Source organism: Genypterus blacodes, unplaced genomic scaffold (assembly GCF_046128005.1).
Source record: "Genypterus blacodes isolate CSIRO-AG114 ecotype Tasmania unplaced genomic scaffold, CSIRO-AGI_Gbla_v1 ptg000067l_1, whole genome shotgun sequence".
In the NCBI taxonomy this organism is placed as follows: Eukaryota; Metazoa; Chordata; class Actinopteri; order Ophidiiformes; family Ophidiidae; genus Genypterus; species Genypterus blacodes.
This window is the reverse complement of record NW_027466879.1, coordinates 8,914,513-8,933,354: the sequence shown is the minus strand read 5'-3', so window position 1 is coordinate 8,933,354 and position 18,842 is coordinate 8,914,513. Positions and strand designations below refer to the sequence as shown.

The 18,842-nt window shown below is 44.0% G+C and overlaps 1 protein-coding gene across 3 annotated transcripts in view; it reads left to right on the top strand.

The window, feature by feature from the left end:
• The window catches only part of neo1a (neogenin 1a), a 130,647-nt gene that overhangs the window by 97,347 nt on the left and 14,458 nt on the right, over window positions 1-18,842 (top strand). For 2 of the 3 annotated variants that reach the window (XM_076156335.1, XM_076156333.1), the window contains exons 8-16: window positions 8,066-8,300; window positions 9,061-9,215; window positions 11,267-11,415; window positions 13,255-13,393; window positions 13,531-13,580; window positions 15,749-15,890; window positions 17,196-17,306; window positions 17,963-18,157; window positions 18,471-18,566. In XM_076156335.1, coding sequence (XP_076012450.1) covers window positions 8,066-8,300; window positions 9,061-9,215; window positions 11,267-11,415; window positions 13,255-13,393; window positions 13,531-13,580; window positions 15,749-15,890; window positions 17,196-17,306; window positions 17,963-18,157; window positions 18,471-18,566 — 1,272 coding nt within the window. The remainder of the gene's footprint in view (window positions 1-8,065; window positions 8,301-9,060; window positions 9,216-11,266; window positions 11,416-13,254; window positions 13,394-13,530; window positions 13,581-15,748; window positions 15,891-17,195; window positions 17,307-17,962; window positions 18,158-18,470; window positions 18,567-18,842) is intronic. The other variant, XM_076156334.1, reaches the window with a different exon arrangement.

Genomic DNA, 18,842 nt, shown 5'->3' with positions numbered 1-18,842 from the left:
ATTTAGATAGTGCTAATTTACAGCACACCAGAGGAAGTGTTACCCTGTGAAGACAGGACGGGTAGAGGGAATGTGCTGCTTGCTAACCGCTCAGCTCAAAGAATCAGTCGAGAGGTAATGATTTTCAGGTGATTGTGATTTTCAGCTGAAACTTAATGGATCTGTGCACATTGTGTAAAAGGCTTGCATATGCAGAGAATATCACACTTTGGCTCCTTCGTATTATCAAGCAGAGGATCAGGAAAGCAAATATAAGGAAATCATAAGAATGAACAGGCAGAAGAAGAAATGGCCACAAGAGTCGCATGCTTAGAATCTAAACTACTGCAGTGGGAAGTGAACACAACCTGGGGCGGTTAGACAATAGATGGAGACAGAAGCCATTCTGCTCCCTACTGTGAACAACAAAAGGCAGACAAAGCTCCAAACTCTTTTTATCTTATGTAGAGACAGATGTGTTTAATATAATATCAAAGAATGTACTATAAAATGTAATTGGATCATGGCTGAGCAAATACGAGTTCCAGTAGAAGGAACAGTAAAACACATATTCCACATTTGAAGCAGACAAACTAGAACACTAGAACAAAGCACCGCACCTGGGCTGTCTTTGAGGGATTCAGCGTGCTCCGTGTTGAGCTGGCGGGAGCAGCCGGGGCCGCCAGCGAGCAGCGGTGGAAACGTGTCCATGTGTCAGCACAGTGGCGCTCTGTTTGCACCGTAAGCTGAGTGTCAACAGTCAGCAGCAGTGTGACAATGTGACGGTCGAACACATGCTGTGACACACACGCGCATATGGTCTCACTGTTTTGTTTTATATTACTGTACTGCCTCTGCCTTCAGGAGGTCAAACACAGTATAGTCGTGTTTAGTTGCTGCTCTCTTTCCCGTTACACACTCGTCCACTGTAATAACTGTGTCACCGCTGCCGCCGTACTCCTTTTTAGAGCCATTTCCTGCAACGCAGCTAGATTGTAACAAGCCGTGCAGAGCGACACTCTGCTGCCGTCTCCATTACACTGGCAGCTGAGCCGAGCTGAGCTAAATGCAGCCGGGCCTTCACTGGCTCTGCTCCACCTCAAGGACGGAGCCTAATGGTGCCTGCCCTCCCTCCAGCGTCCTGATTGGCTCAACACCCTGTTCATCGCTGACATTGTATCTTTACCCTCTTGATTGTACTCAGCTTTTGCACTTTTATCCCTGCACTTCTCCTACACATTAACATTGTAAAAGTAGTGAAACACACCGAAACCACGGTGCGCTTTGGGTTGTAAGCAGAAATAACGGCAACACTCCTCTGTGTAGTTTCTATGATGGTATATGAAGCTTTTGGTGTTTAATCTCAAAATGTTACAAAACTAAATTGTGGCGTCCCTTTGAACTGAAAAATAAATTAGATTACATCAATAAATGAGGATCCAACTTAGTTTGAAGTACAGTAGTTTTTTTAGTATGAAAGTGTGCTTTATAGTTGATCCAACATAAGGCAAGGTTGTTTATTTATTCAGAGCATTGGAGACCGATTCGGGAATGATTTTAATCTTTTAAACACAATTTAACATACAAATTACGGGTATTTGATAGAGGATTTTAATGATGTGTATATTTAGCTAAATTCTGCTTCATAGCAGCTAGTATTGATATTCAAATGTGGGGTTAAAGCTTCACGCTGTCTTTAATTGAAATCAGCAGAAAAGAGGAGTTTGGTGGTGTGCACACACACCATATTGGTGATGGGGTGAATGAATGTGTTCCCCACTGGGGCCTGCAGGAGGCTGATCAGAGGGATTGTTGCCTAAATTGATTGTGAAGAGCTGAAAACAAGCCTTTGCCAAAGTACTGTTTGCACAGCCACTGACAGCAAAGTAAGTGTTTGGTTCTATATCTCATGCATTGTGTGTGTGTGTGTGTGTGTGTGTGTGTGTGTGTGTGTGTGTGTGTGTGTGTGTGTGTGTGTGTGTGTTTACAAGCTGAGGCTCTCACAGCATGGGCTGAACCTTTCTATGGGCTGTATTTACTCAGCCGTGGTGAAAGGCTTTGCTTCATTTATAAATGCTCTGTCGCCTAAGTGCTAACTGCAAACTTTTTTATGGCTGCCCGTTTTGCTCTTGTTTTGCACAGGAAGGAGAAAGGGAATTAAAATAGCCTTCAGTCCTTGTGTCAGTTGTGTTTTCTTTGAAGGTCAGTCTCGTTATGAACATCATATTAAGGGTGTGTGTGCGTATGCTTTCTTTTCTGACACTCTATTTTACACGGCTCACTCATCCAGGATGCTGATGTGATGTTTTTGGACATGGACGGTCCTCTGGGTGCACTTTCGGGGACTAAATAATTGGAAGTGCCACGTGGCGTATAAACACAGCTTTCCTCTACACACCCTTTCCTTCACTCCAGGCCATTGACCCCCTTTGGGTGGTGCCACCAAAGCTGGAGCTTTCGTTTTCCTCTTGCGTATGGCCCCATTTCTCTGTACCTCCCAGTTTCCATAACCTAAAAGTGGAACAGGGAGTAGCGTCACAGCTGGGTGTGGGCGCCCCCCTGCTTGTCCGCCTGGTATGATAACTGACTTTCAGTGGCTCCAACCCTGGAAAGAACCTTTTATTGGCTGGAGTCTGATTAACCGGGCTGTTCGTCTCCCATCAGGGATCCAGCCGCTCCTGCTTCTGCAAACATTCAACGTAACCTTTTCAGCCTTCACGGGCTGGTCGGGCTTTGCAGGCTTCACATGTAAAAATGTTGTGCGTGTATGCACACACATATACACACAGCTTTCAGCGTAATTAATTACTCGCTGTGTTCTCTCTCAGAAAGGTTTATTGTGTTCTGGCATCTCTAAGGCAATGAGACACAAAGGAAGGCAGTGCAGCCCGGGTTCTGGTGTTGCGCGTCGGCGGTGAAAATGCTCTGGAGACGAACGGCATCACTGGCCGTTTTGATCCACTTGAAAAGGGGAACCCAAGAGACCTCGCTTTCTCTTTCCAGCCAGCATGTGGAACACGTGATGTTTACATTTGTCAACAGGCTGGGGGGGGGGGGGGGGGGATTGTATAGCCACACAATTTTGCATACAGGGTCTGGGCAAGCAGCTGGTGCCCTGGTGATGGTGCATGTTTGCCGGCACTGAGGGGAACAAAGCAATCACACCGAATTGAACTCACCAGTGGCCTGCAGATCAAGGACGTACATGTGTTTGATAGTACAGGTGCTGTGTTTATACACACGGCAGATGATGAATTATTGATGGATTACTCAGCTTTTCGCAATGTGAGCATTTACCCCCCCCCGCATCCAGGGGTCAGTCCATCCTGTGTGATTTCAGAGAACCCGGGTGAATGATTGTCTGTTGCTACACCAACAGTGCAGCCAATAGAAATCCCATTAACATATTGATGTGGGAATTTGGAAAATGTAGTTTTTTTAAGTTAACATTCAGGACATCTTCCCCAACATGTCCAGTCTTCTTTAGAAGTGCAGATCTCATGCCGGTGCTTTTTTCCATATTTATTAATCCAGTGACTCTGCTGCCCTGTGATGTCATCTTAGTCCAAAATATGAATGTTGTCCATCATATTCATTCAATTTAACGTGGCGATCCCAGATTTCCACCCTCCTGCAACAGGACGAGCTGACTGGGGTGATTTTACTCACAGATGGTACGCATTCTGGAAGATTCCAGCACCTCCATATTTATCATGTTTGTTGTTCTTATTGCCATATTTGTCTCTGATTTGCCATTTAAAATGTTGAGGCGTTAGAAGTAAGCTAGATAAATGAAATGCCTGCATCGGCATTTCAGAGAGAGAACTTTTCTAAATGATTAATGAGGATATGCAGAGCTTTCTTATTCAGTCTTTTTGCAGAGATTTGCATCCGAACATCAAGAGTTTAATGAGGTTTATGCTATTGAAACAGTAAAGGTTGGTTGTTGTTGGGATTGTGCAGTATGAGAGTGTCACACAGGTGGAGAAATGACGGAGAAACCAAAGCAAAATCTCATAATCTTGGTCTAAGGTTCTGTCTAAGCAGCTTGATGTCATGTACATTGGGTGAGCAACTGCCCATCAGCACTGACACTGGGTCTAACTGGTACAGTTTCCGTTTGGTTTTCAGGTAGACAAACACATCTGTTACGCAAATCCCTCATAACAGCAATTAACTTGAGGCAGAGAAGCGGCTGCTTGGCTGTTTCTACGTTTTTACTTTTCAGACTGTTGACAGACACTCTGTGTTGTTCAAGCATGTTGCAGAAGTCGTAGTGACTGGCAGTGAGATCAAAAGCTCCAACACACATTTAAAGTAAACTGCAATTACGCAGGAATGTAGTCAAAAGAGGAAGTTCTTAGTCTGACTTTCCCTGACTTTGCCGTGTCCACTTACTTTACTAGACCTCATTTGTCTCCTGGAAGTTGTCGCAGATTTTAAATAGTTTTGGAAAATCATCAATAAGCCCTGAAAAGGTGCTCTTTCACACTAAGGAGGAAGCTGAAGGCTTTGTCTTTATAGATTATGCTAGTGAAATGGATCCATGGACTGGAGGATGTGTGTAGAAAGTTGCGTGTTTGCTGTGACCTGTGGGTAATGTCATCAGCTTCCAGCCAGTGATGAGCAGGCAAAAGAAAGTCCGAGAAAGGTCCCAAAGAAACAGCCACTGGCTTCTCCAGCTCGATGAAAATCATTTCCACTGCTGCACATTTTGGAAGATGAATGTCTCACTTTGGTTCCTGTTTGTCTAATTGGTGCTCATTTAACTCCGTTTTGCTTCTAAAGCACTTTGTAACTTTTCAAAAGTGGCTTAAAAATCAGATTTCTTCTTGTCATCAGTGTGGCGCCACACTTGGTCAGCCTTTTTCTTGCATTCCATCATTTCTTTTTTTCATTTTTCTCACTTTGTCCTCACATTGAAACATTTGTCTTCTCCCCCCCGGACCGGCCTTTCTCTGCGTCGGCACATTAAGGAGTCGTTCGGATGCCCTGAGCTGTCAGGCTTGCTCATCTTTCCAGTTCCAACGAGATGTATTCCAGAGAGAAAAATAGATGTGTGTGGTTGTGAGTGGCTGCCCCAACCAATAATTTTCCACTATATTTCCATGAGAACATTTATGGGCCAGTGAAATGTTCTGTCCTTCCTTACGTTAGCTTCACATTTAAATGAAAGCATGTCTCTATGCATATTTAGGAAGCTATGATTTCTGTCATCAGCTACATATGCATTTCAACCACAAGCACAGGGTTGCGCTTTTATACACACTGCATCCACTATGTGACTGCTGCATGCAAGTCTAAAATAGAGAATGATTCCCGGGTTTAAATATTTTTGTTATACCCTACATTTGTAGTAATATAATAGTGCATTTTTTATTTGTCCTTTACATGTTTATGTCAGCATGAACCCACAAAATAACATCCACGTTTCACTGTCCATGGGCATTCCCTGAATTACCAATCAAAATAACCCATTTTCACTCAGTGTGCACACTTGAATTTGTGGTAGTGTCAATTTGTGGGTTTTGCACATTGAAGCAAAGATTTCCCCAGCAAATGAAAGTAAGAAGGTGGGAACCAGCAGCCGTCCCTGGTCTCTGTGCCCAACAGGCTGCTTTGATTGTATTATTCATTCTTGTTCTGTCCACCCCTTCCTCTCTCCGCTAAGTTATGGACCATTAGCATCATGCCAACTCAGTCTCTTATGCAGTCATCATTACCTAACCACATTAGACATGGAAGCTATTGCCGTTCACTTATGAGAAAATCTATCTTGTAAGATCCTGGCTCGGCTTCTGAATTCACCCTAAAATCCACAATCGCACCGCCGGAGCTGCTGGAAGTGCACAATCTCAACCAGTCAGATAAACTCTTTTTATTTACACTGAGGCCCGATAAGAAAAAAAAAACGTTGCCCTCAGTGGAATCACAGCAAAGGATTATGGAGTTCACAAGATAAAAGTTTGAGTTGTGAGGCTTTCATCAGAACTTTGAGGCTCTTCCAATTATCTTTATTCAGAACAGCTTTTACTTCCTTTGATTATGAAGATGAATGATTTGCATTGCACGTCTTTGTCCGGGCTGTTTTGTGTATTGGTTAGCAAGATTTATTATGCAGATCTGGAGTAACCTTCCTCGTTAAGCCTTAATGCCAGCCATTCATTACCTCTGGCGCAGAGACTAATGATACTATTAATCAGCTATGAATAGAAGTTGGCAGCGGCAGTGAGCGGCTGACACCTCCTTACTGTAACCATCACAGGTCCACGTGTACAAGACAAAGTGTCGGGGAGACCCTGAGATCTGCCCGGCATGTCAAATGACCTACAGTTTGATTTGACATGGCATAGAAAGATGAGCATGCCATCTTAATGATTTTATCTGTCCCTCCCTGGCTCAACCCAAAACATCCCAAACCTTTATTCTGCCTTTTTCCTCTGAAGCTTTGGCCAACATGTGACCTACTGATCATTCTAGATCGCTCTTGCCTCCCTCTAAACGTCTCACCCATGTATGCATCATGTGCCTGGATGGATTGGAAATGCATCCACATAGAAGCTCCCTCTCTAATACATTTGCAGTGTGTCACCGTTTTAATTGAGGTCTTTGTGTATCGATGATAAGTAAAAGGCCTTAAGACATTCTTCTCCATTACCAAGGTGAAGACAATTAATTTCTGATAGTAGTTGTTTGTGCGTGTGTGTGTGTGTGTGTGTGTCTGTGTGTCTGTGTGTCTTTGTGTTTGTGTTTTGGCATATTTTTGTGCCTTGTATTCACATTCTATTGAAGCTGAGATGCCTCATCATTAATTGTGTGTGCGCTCTACTTTATAATAGAGGATAATCAGTTTTCATCTAGCAATATATGCCCTCGGAAGATTGTTTTTCCCTCTACTAGGCAGAGTACACACACACACGCACACACACAGTAATGTGGAGCCTTCCTCATAGTTGTGGATGGAGGCATGAGGTCACTTCTTGATGAACAGGGTTATTAACAGTGTGTGTGTGTGTGTGTGTGTGTGTGTGTGTGTGTGTGTGTGTGTGTGTGTGTGTGTGTGTGTGTGTGTGTGTGTGTGTGTGTGTGTGTGTGTGTGTGTGTGTGTGTGTGTGTGTGTGGCGGTGCTTTTTCGTAACAAATCAGTTTCTCCTCTTACATTTTGCCTACATGCCAGATGTCAGATGCATAAATAAGCCAGCAATAGCATCATACTTCAGTACATTTCTGCAGTACTTATAATAATCACAACACTTACTGCACTGCTTTTCGCCAGCGTTGCCTTCCAGTCAAATTCCTTGACCTGCACACAAATGGAAATGTCATGCAGACTGACATTCTTTCTGTACATTTTTGTTTTTGCCCACTTGCCCGGCGAAAGCTGATCTCGTCACGTCTGACCACAGATTGTTTCCCCCCCACAACAAAAAACAGGGCAAATGAAATCCTTCACATTTCTGTGGCCTGAGCTGTGGAATGTGACCGAGAAAGCGCTGAAAAACATCATGAGTTCCTTGGCTAAGACGCAGCCCGGACCGCAGAACCAGCTCTTGTTTCTTTCAGCCCTTTAATATGTCTGGGATGTGGGTGCATATTTACCTGAATAGACAGAAGGTGGCCCCGCAAAAGTAAGGTCAACCTCTTCAAACTGTAAGCGTTTTTGTCACAGTCGATTGGAATCGGGCAAATATTGTCAATATGAATGCCGTCTGTCAGCTGCAATGTACCATGTGCTACTTTGTGCTCCTTCTCCCTCACATTAGAAAGCTTTGTGTAGAGTTGCATGTGGTAGTGTCCCTCTGTATTGTGCTTGTATTTGTCAGCTTTGTGAGTGTAGTAGAAGCGTTTTGTGGTTCCTTATCATGCCCAAAGTCTTTTTTTGTTCCGTTGTTATTTTGTTTTTTTCTTCTGTTTTTGTTTCCTTCTTTCCTTCCTTCCGTTCCACTGTCATTTCCATTTCTGCCCCTTCTCCTCTCTTCGACCCCCTCACCCTGTGCCTTTTCGAACGCCTCCGTTCTCTCACCTCTGCTACTGTCTCATGCCCCCTCCCCTTCATCTCTCCTTCCTCATCCTCCCAAACCCAAAGACGTAGCCTTGCCCTCTTTCCCTCCCCCCTCACTGACTCCTAACACTACTGACCATGTAACGCCAGGCTCCGGAGGCGTGGCCAGTCCGACAGGTCCCACCCCGTCTGCACCCAGGGATGTCGTGGCTTCGCTGGTCTCCACCCGCTTCATCAAGCTCACCTGGCGCCCGCCGGCCGAGCCACAAGGGGAAGAGCTGACCTACTCTGTGTTCTACAGCCTGGAGGGCACGAGCAGGTACCACACACCACCCTGTCATAGCCTCAAATGGACCCTAGATGGCACCGTTTCTCATGTGCCACTCCAGAGTCTTGTGTTTCTTGTGTACACAATTAATTCACAGCTAAGTAACTTTACTTGGGGGATTTTAGCTTGTAATAGGAATATAAAGTAACTTTTCGTACCAGTAAGCATTTATTACCTGAAGAGCACTTATAACGCATAGTAAGTGAAAAAGTAAGTTGAGTTAGTATTAAAATAAATAATGTGAACAGGAAGAAACAACAAAAGATAAGAACAATAGAAAAGCCGCTCACTATTTCCGATTGAGTGTTAAATAAAGAATATTGCAAAATTCACCTTATAGTATCAGTGAATAACTAGCCATGAATAAAAAATAATTAATAATAAATAAAGTAGGGGAATAGGATTACAGAATCAATAATAGAGGAATGCAGGTGAAAAAAACCCATTTTGCACCATAAACACATCGTAAATTTATCATATACTATAATCCCAAAGGTTTTAGAAAAGTTATAGGGAATTTTGATCATGATTGTAGTCTTAACAATTCTTGACAGAAGCGTTTTTCTATTCCCAAAATCTGCTCTCGTATCATCTTAGGACTCCAGTCAGTGGAATATGCTGTGAGATGTTGTCTTTTGCCATTACACTTTGGAAAAGTTAGGGAAAATTGGGGGAATGGAAAGGATGAAAAACAGTTTAAATCTATTTCTATCCATTTTTCTCTTGAAACTAATCTCTCCGTCCATCACAGGGAGCGAGTAGTGAACACCAGCCGGCCCGGGGAGATGCAGGTCACCATCCAGAACCTTATGCCTGACACCAAATATCGCTTCAGGGTCGTGGCCCACAACAGCAACGGCCCGGGAGAAAGCTCTGCAGTGCTCACAGTGGCCACCCAGGCAGAAGGTGCGACACATGCAAACATTCAATCAAACGCACTCGGTAAACAGCATACATGCATACAAACACCCATGAAGGCATAATCCGGCCAGTATGTTGTTTTATGCGCTCATACGAGCACAGTGAGGCAAACAGGATGCACTCTAACGATGCACACAAAAGTGCAAATAAACACTCACACAAACATTCATCCACATACACTGTATGCTCACTTGAAACATGAGCCAACCCCCCACTCCCACCGCAGCTCCCACACACACACACACACACGCACACACAGATGAGGCTGTTTTGTGCTGTGCATCAAGGCAGACCACCCAACAGCAGACCAGAGGAACACAGTGCTCTCTTCTTAAAAGCTGCTTCTTGTTTACTTGCCAACATTTCCAAAGCCGTATGTGTGTGTGTAGGGGGGCTTGGTTGCCTACCTGCCTGTGGCTGACAGAAGAATGTCTGACATTAGTATTCCATAATGTGTTTTAGTTTGTGTAATTCCCTCATCCAGTATGTGCAGCTATTGCACACCAAGCCTCATAAGGCTGTTTGACTGGAGGAAACGGAGCAATCCTGGTTGGAGGAGGGGATCAGGCTTCTCTCCTCTCTTTTTGTTTGGGTGTGTAGGAGTGATCTCCTCGACCACCTTGCGGGGATTTCCCAGCACACTGTGGAGGTGTGTGTCCCTCACCTATTGGCCCAGCTCACAGCTCAGTCACTGTCACTTTTCTAGGTCAGCTGGTCGGTTCTCTACCTCTGTCCTTGGTGGAGGGCGGACAAATCCACACACACGCTCACATGCACGCCCCATAATGCTGCCAGTATGGCTTGTAGCACGGGCGGGTAGTGCCTCTGTAGTACATCTCTGTTGTGTTTGTGTGGGGGGGGGTGCCTTCACTTTTTGTGTCGGAACATGTAATGAATTATAGTTTAAACTGTTGACCCACGTCTGAGTGCCCGCAGTGTGTGCACCACACACTCCCCCTTCATTGCTCTTGAGACACTATTCGTGCTCAAGCAAACCCACACCTGATGTATTTTGTCACATTTTGACACCAGCTAAAGCTTACAAAGGATACACACCCACACACACACACACACACACACACACACACACACACACACACACACATACACACACACATTCAGTGTCACCAGGTTACAATCTAATGCAATACTAGACGTTTATTCTGTCCCCTTCTCATATGTGAATGGTATGATCAAAGTATTAGTAATATCTATGAGTATAATGCCCAATTCTTACACAAAGTTCACTCTATTTGTATTGTTGTACACCTTGTTCTACTGTATCCTTTTCAAACAAGTCTTTTCTCACTGGCTTAGACTTTTCAGGTTAGAGCTTCAGGAAAGTGGGGCCATGTTTACCAGAAGAACAGCAGTCACTTTCTCTACTTTTCCCCCTGAGATATGAAATACGGTGGCGTTCGATATGCTGGAGCCCATGAAAGCTGGCTGCTTTTGTAGATGACGCCTCTGTATTTTGCAAATATGGTTTTGAAATCCAAGAAAACACAAAATTATTCATTGTTTTGGAAAACACAACAAAGTGATGTCCATTTTTATTGTCAGTTGCTTGGCAACCGAGTTGTCGTGACTTAAACCACTCAAAAAGCGAGCATATTGCATATTCCACTTCCCATCTGGAAGAAGAAACCTCACAGGTTTAATTTGGAGGCAGCATAAAATAAGATATACTTCTGCATTACAAAACATTCTAGATAAACATCTCACTTTGTTTCTTTGTGTTGGAGCTGCAGGTGTCCAACAATCCTCATCAGACTGGCACAACAAAAAAACCGCCTCTCACGCTGAACGCTGCACTCTGAGCGAATGCACAGTAACGCTTATGAGCGATGCCCTCAGAATGTTTATCAGAGGCACAAGGAGAAAATCAACACAGTTGGCGGCCCAGAGGGGAAAGGCATCGCTGCGTTTAAGTCGAGCCTTATTATAGGAATAGACGTGTCGATGGTTGAACATATCTGATTAGATTTAATGGTTGTCTGATCTGTGCCTCATCTGCTGCTTCCTTTGTCACCCAGTCCAAATGCCCGGCCCTGCACCCAACCTTCAGGCTGTCTCAAACACACCCACCTCCATCTCTCTCAGTTGGGACATTCCTCTCACTGGCAACGGAGACATCCTCACCTACAAGCTGTACTACACCGATAAAAACCTGGGCAACGAGCAGGTAGGAGGTCCTGCACTGGGAGACATTCAACACTCAGTATCTCTTTAGAAAAATCCACATTACATTCACCATTAAAGCGGTCTGTGTGTTTTCTGTGTACAGTGACATTTTCCGTCAGATGTCTCTCTAGTGACTGTCTAATGCCTCAATAGCCCTTAATATAATTCACAAAGGTGGTATTTTGCGGTGTGCGGTGCCCATCACGCTTGCAGACTAGTGGCTATTTAACTGCATTGTAATGCAAATTTCTCCACTTTTGATTGAAAGCGGCACGTTTTCGCTCCTTCTTTGAGGGTTTTTAACCACTATGATTTGTGCATGTTACAGGGACAGGCATTAGTAAAACCCACAGATCTTTATTTTTGATTCTGGTGAGCTGTATATTTACGTGGCCCCTGAGATTACCAAGTAAGATTAAGCTGAGGCTGTTTATCCTCTGGGCTGTGAATGGAGATTAAATGGCAATTAAAGAACTCTAATTAGTTTTTCCGGATGTTTATCTGCTACTTCGTGATGCATCTTAATTTCATTATGTTTGTTACATATAACTCACTTACAGTCGCACTTGAATGTAATTTTTCTTTGATGAGGTAAGGAGTTGGCTATTTACCAGGAAACTTTTTGCTTTTTGAGTGTGTGTCTGCTACGGAAACACAGTTTGATAGTTTGTGCAAAGAGAAAGCAGATGTGCTTTTGTTGTTGTTTTTCTCTCTCGCTCTGAACTTGTCACAGGAGCGGCGTCTAGCTGCTTAGATTCTGAGTCAGTTCCAACAGTAGCAGTGTGTAGGCCAGTGAGGCATTAAAAAGCCTTTAATATGATAATAGATGAAATCATCAGCCAGCGCATTGAGTAATGATGCCTCAGCTCCCTGGAGAAGAGAGCCAGAGATGAGGTGAAGAAGGCAAGAGATGAAGAGAGGGGAGAAACAGGAGGGATAGGAAGAGCCAAATGGAAAAGCAGAGAGTGTTTCTGAAAGAAAGGGACAGAAGGGAGAGAAATATTCAGAGGACATGCAATGTTGATGAAGGACCACTGGATGTGAGGAGTCTACTCTGGTGTCATAGTCATGGGGGGGATCAGCTGACCCGAGTTCAGAGGTTTTGATTGGATTCCGCTAGAAGCAAGATTAGATTTCCCTGAAGTCTTGTTTTTGAAAGGAAATGTCGCAGGGAAAGCACTGAACGAACTTGTGATGCAGCGTGGGCAGCATGTCTCCAAGCCATTATCACAGTAATAATTTGGGCCTGTGGAAGATGGCATTTTTTAACAAGGAATTATAAAGTGAAACGTTGCTAATGCGATGACATTTCCAAATGATGATGGGAGGAATGGAATTTAGCGCATTTCCCTCGTGATAGATTACTGACAGCGATTTAATAATGGGAAGAATGACTTGAATACCAACAAAGAAAAAGATCGGTGAGATGATTAAGCAGTCTTATTTGCCACATGTTTGGACTTGCATCACATTTGTTCGCTGCAGTGATTTGATACAGATATTAATCAGACATGCTGTCAGAATTGAAACTATTATCGCTTAATCTCTTGATGTTTTGCTATCTCAGTAAATCGGACTAGAACAGAACATTCTGTATAAGCTGTACATAATTTCTTGTGTATTCATTGCAAAACAGTAAGCGGTCTTTGAGCATAGGGCACATTCACCATTGTAAAGTTTACAGTCTTCACAGTAAATGTCTGTGTAGTACACGTGATATGAGTCATATCTCAATACAGTGATGAGATGCTTTCTGTACTGTACTGCTGCTTGACACATCTTGCCCATTGCAACCATTTGCAAATAATTTTCCCTCCTTCTGTCCATCTCTGTCTTTCAGGACTTGGACATTGGCAGTCAGTCCTACGCCATGTCTGGACTGAAGAAGAACACCGAGTACAGTTTCCGTGTGGTGGCCTATAATAAGCACGGGCCAGGCGTCTCCACCGAGGACATTACTGTCCGCACGCTGTCTGACAGTCAGTAGTTTGATGAACACAGAGGAGTTTAGACTTGAATAATTATGAGTTTATAAAAACTGCTCCCATGATTCCTTTCAGTTTATTGGACTGAAGACATTGAACTGAAGAAGTGTTCTTTTCCCTCTGCTTTACAGTACCAAGTGCTCCTCCCCAAAACCTGACTCTAGAGGTTCAGAACTCAAAGGTAAGGGTTTACGTCTACACACCTGTATTATCAGATACAGCACACAGGTGAGGGACAATTGTGCGCCGCATGAAGCTCTGTCTATAGCTTCAGGTGATTTACAGTGTTTTGGTAAAGTGTGTGTGAAGCCTCATTGATCCTTTCATCGGCACCAAACTCTTGTCCTGTCAAAAGGTTGTGTCCTCTGTATCGTTCTCCACCTGTACCAAAGACACCAGCAGCTAGGCTCCAAATGGATCCTCTAAAGAGCGAGCCCAGGAGTTTGTGCTGTGCGGGCATACTCACAACATTAGCCAGGGAGCTATGGAAACAGTCGAAGCATATGTGGCCAGCAGGCCTGGCAGACTGTTTACCATGCAGCCAGGTTTCTCTGGCAGCCGTCGGCACCCCGTTGGTTAGAATGTTTTAATGTGACAGGAAAAAATTCACAGTGGATTAAGATGTCTGGATGCTATATTTTGTTTAATCTAGAGTGAGTGTCTCTTTTGATCAGAGGACTGGAACACATTTTCCCATTTGAAAACTACTACTGGTTCCTCCCACCTCTCATTTGGCTTTTCCTATGTAACACTTTAGATGGGATAAGCCTGATTAAGCCAGATGACTGGATGAAAAGATGCTTGGCTCTTTACATATTGGATCCTGATGGGTGTCTCTTTACAATCCTCACTCATTTGGGTCTGGCACCCCATTAGATTTATACTGGTGCACACGTGAATGCATTGGTTGAATAAGCTGTCAGGACTAATCTCGTATAAGGAAGAGGAGCTGCAGAAGTGTTTCCAATGTCAACATGTTCTAAAGAAATCTCATCCCCAACTTTACAAAGGAAATTCTCGCTCTCTGCATATTTCACTCCCGTCTGTTTTTTCGCTGACCTACATACAGTACACACATGCTCACACACACAGACGCACAGACACAGTCCTGAACCCACAGCTCGTCTTTAATTTCACCACAATTATTCGCGGATTCTTAGAAAAAAGGTTATAGTGGGACTGCTTGTGCTGCAGAGTGAGAAAGAACTGTCAAAGCAGCCCGGAGAAAAACTGTTAGATAATCCTATCACACACACACAAACACACAGCTTGAGTGAGAACAGGCCACCCGTGCTGAGGGCTACTCAGCGGAGATTCTAATGCTCTCATCTGTTTAAGAGCAAAAGGAGGAAGCTCCACTCAGCATAAAGGGCAGGAAGTGTAGCAGACTTGCTTTCTGAATGGAGAGTGTGGACGTCAAATCCATCCCCGCTTCCAATACACACACATCAGTTTAAAGCTCAATGGCAAACATATAGAATCCTTGACTCTCAAACATTGATGACATTTGGATTTGATTACTCAGTCCTGAGAAGTGCACAGATGAAACCGCACTAATTGGGCTTAAAAATACGAGCTCATTAGTATGCGTCATCAGGCAGCGTCTGCTAGAACAATCTAAATTTTGTGAACTTATTTTGCACCCGGTCACATCCCAAAAGTCATTAAAAAAGGTTTTCAAGTACGGTAGCAACACACACACACACACACACACACACACACACAAGGATCTGAAACTGTTGGTGTAATAAAAAAAAACGGAGATAATTGAACACACCCAACCCAGCTGGGGAGGAGCGGGTGTTTGGCCTGAACATATATTTGGGCTTTTGTGCATCAGCGTGACTGTGGGGAAGCGTTAATTAACTCTTCTCCCACGCTGAGTTATGCACACGCATGAATCCCGCAACACTGCAGCAAGCACCCGCATTCAGCTCCGTGTCTCCACTGGGTTACCTTGACTACACACATACACACACACGCACCTCTCGTCAGGACTCCTTCTATTTATTATTCATGTGTTTATTTCTTCCCTAATGCGTCAGACTGCACTGCGTCACACAAGCTCAAAGGGGTGTTTGTTTTTGTTTTTTTGCGACCCTCCCATTTGTGCCACAGCCTCAAGGATGGGCGAGGGACATGAGACCGGAGTTCCTGGCAAGAATGTGAAGTTACCCACAGAGTTCCTTTAACACAAAAGACACACAGAGACCCAATCTGTGTGTGTGGGAGGGCCTGATAATGCATGAGGTCACCTTTACAGATGCAGGCCCTAAAGCACAACACTCACAGATGTGCTAAATATGGCCTTTTAGGTTCATCTAACTCATGCCCTTGGTTCCCCCACAGAGTATCATGGTCCGCTGGCAGCCCCCTCCCCTCGGCGCACAGAATGGAGACATCACCGGCTACAAGATCCGCTACCGGAAAGGCACGCGAAGGAGTGAAGCCGAGACCACCGGAGGCACTCAGCTGTACAAGCTCATCGACGGTAAAAGTCTCAACTGTTTATGTGACAACACTGAGCCAGGGGACAAATAAAGTATACTTTGATGTTGAGCTTGTGCTTCAGCCTACTTTTCCGCATTGGGTCTCCCCTACAAGTAAAAACTAATCTCTGCCTTCTTAAACTTAAAGCTGGCTTAAACACATTTTGATTCAAGATTTGATATATTCCTCACGTTCTTTTTAAAATGTGTTGTCCTTGCAGCATGTTACTTGGTAGCTGCATTGCATTCTGCTGCTTTGATGCCATGTCGTTTTGTCCTGTATGCTTTTTTTTTTTTTCTTTGCTTAAACCATTGGCTCCCATAGATTTCCTCGCTCTTTGGTTCTGAGCAGCTGACACCAGAAGTTGTCACAAAGGCCCAAGATAAAAAGCTTAACACCATCAAACTCAGTCGTAGCTGCACTGCAAACATCACAGACATGTTGCATTTTTTAAGATCTTGAGCTCGACACTAAAGACGCCGTTAAACAAGCTCTTTTTAGTCTGGCTGGAGGTCTGTTCATCCACTTATCATCTAAGAACTTCTACCTTCATCTGCCACCAAAATAAACACCATATCAGCAGAAACTCCTCAGCAGTGGTGATTAAAATAAGATGTCTCGACAACTTTGTAAGAGGTCCAGCTGTGCGTTGCATCAAACAGAAAGCTGTGTTTTGAGATTCAGCTTTCATATTCTGGGGTTTGTTGGTTCAATGGCTTTTAGTAGGAGATGTTGTGGACCCTGGAGGCATGGATGGTTAGCAAACTTCACATGCGAACCCCAAGGGCATGCCAGCATACAGTGATGACGGTGATGAAACTGTATCACTTTTTACAGTAAATTAATAAACAGTGCATAATTTGTCAGCAGGTGTTCCTCATTCTTCTGAATAGTAAAACTGGCCCCCAGCAGTAAGACGGAGGAGCAGAAGAATGTGGAGCTTTTCCTCTTCCTACCCCCCACCTCTGTGATAGAAATGTATAGACACACCTCCACACTTTTCTTTTTTAACTTATTGGTCAATGGCGAAATATAAATCTCCATCACTTCTATGATACTGAGTGAAAAAGAAAGCAAAAGCTCTGGTTGATCCGTCCCAAGGCAGGCGCAATATAGATTTTCTCCTTAAATCTTTATTGGGCGTCTGCTGCAAATGGTTGTGCTTTGAAACTGTTGCAGGGACAATAAATTCTGAAACAAAAAGGACCGAGACGAGGAGGAAAGTTTTAATGTGAGTTTTTGAGGTTTCTGTTGAGCGATCTTGGCACTTCAGCACTTCAGCTTCCATGTCCCTGTCTCCATCCAGGTCTGGAGCCCGGGACGGAGTACTCCTTCCGTGTGTCGGCCATGACGGTGAACGGCTCGGGACCAGCCACTGATTGGACCACAGCAGAGACGTTTGAGAGCGACCTGGATGGTACGTTTACTCCCAAAACAAGATGTTTATAGTTTATTGGACCAAACTTGTATTTCTGCATTTTAGCTCCTTTAACCACAAATCCTGTTTGCCTCACATTTCTGCTGACTGTCTTTACCCGGAGCCATTGGTTTCCAGTAATTTCTCTGGGATATGTAAATCAGTTTGAGCTGGGTAATAAGTCACCGTAAACATGAGAAGTCTGCTTTATTTTTTTGGCGAAGTTTTATTTTTATTCCACAGTAATGGAGTTGTAAAAGATTGATTTGACTGCACTGCTTCACCTTTTTAACAGTAATGTAAGTTTAACCAATAAATGCAGACTTGATGTTTGTGATGGATCACATGTCTCAAGCTGTGTAAGAAGAAGAACTCAAATTCTGTACTGAATTAAAAGTAGGAACACCACAGGGGAAAATATTAAAAAAAAAGCAAAAGTAATCATTGTGAAGTAGAGTTAAGTGTCAATGGCCAAGGAAACCAGTTTGGGGGTTTTCAAGCCTTTAGATGAGTTTAAAATATTAAAATGTAATAATTCCTTTCATAATGTCTGACCACACTGGACTTGTCAAGTAAAGTGCTTGTAGGCTTTCTGTCGGTCTGGTATGACCTATTGGTTTCCTCATCCATGTTGTTTCTCTCTACCGCCCCATCAGAATCACGCGTACCAGACATCCCCAGCTCGCTCCACGTCCGGCCGCTGGTCAACAGCATTGTGGTGAGCTGGACGCCGCCGGAGAACCAGGATATCGTGGTGCGTGGTTACACCATCGGTTACGGCATCGGCAGCCCCCACGCCCAGACTATCAAAGTAGACTACAAGCAGCGCTACTACACCATTGAGAACCTTGGTAAGGACCAACTGTTGATTGTGATTAACCATTACTGCTATATTTATATGGATGTGGAGTGTGGAAGTTAATTGTGATTTATAATCTCAGTACATGGGGCGTTGCTGCGAAATATATTTTTGTGTTTGTGCATAAGTGAAGCATTCTCTTCAATCACAGTAAGACGAATAATTGTACTCCAACACTCCTGCCTAATATTGCAGTTATGAGTCAAGAGTCCCAAGAGTGGTTGGAGTTGGACTTGATTAGAAGACTGTGTAAATTTCTCCCCCTCTCTCTCCCTCTCCCTTCCTCTAACTCCGCTCTCCCTCAGACCCCAGTTCCCACTATGTGATCACACTGAAGGCCTTCAACAATGTTGGTGAAGGGATCCCCGTGTATGAGAGCGCCGTCACAAGGCCACAGTCAGGTAGGAACGAACTCAACCCGAGTGAATCAACTTATAGATACGTAGCTGCAGTCCTTTTACATTTTAATAGCGAATCAAAATCCAACATCGTCACCTATAGTAATTCTCAATATTACTGTTTCTTCCACGAACAATTCTGGCAACTCGGATTGCACAAAACATAAAACGAATGTCGTTAAAGTGACTTCACAGACCGTTATTGTGTAGCTCCTCTCCCAAAGGAGATTTCGATGGCGACTTCCTCTCTAACCGGAGATTAGTATCGGAGACAATGAG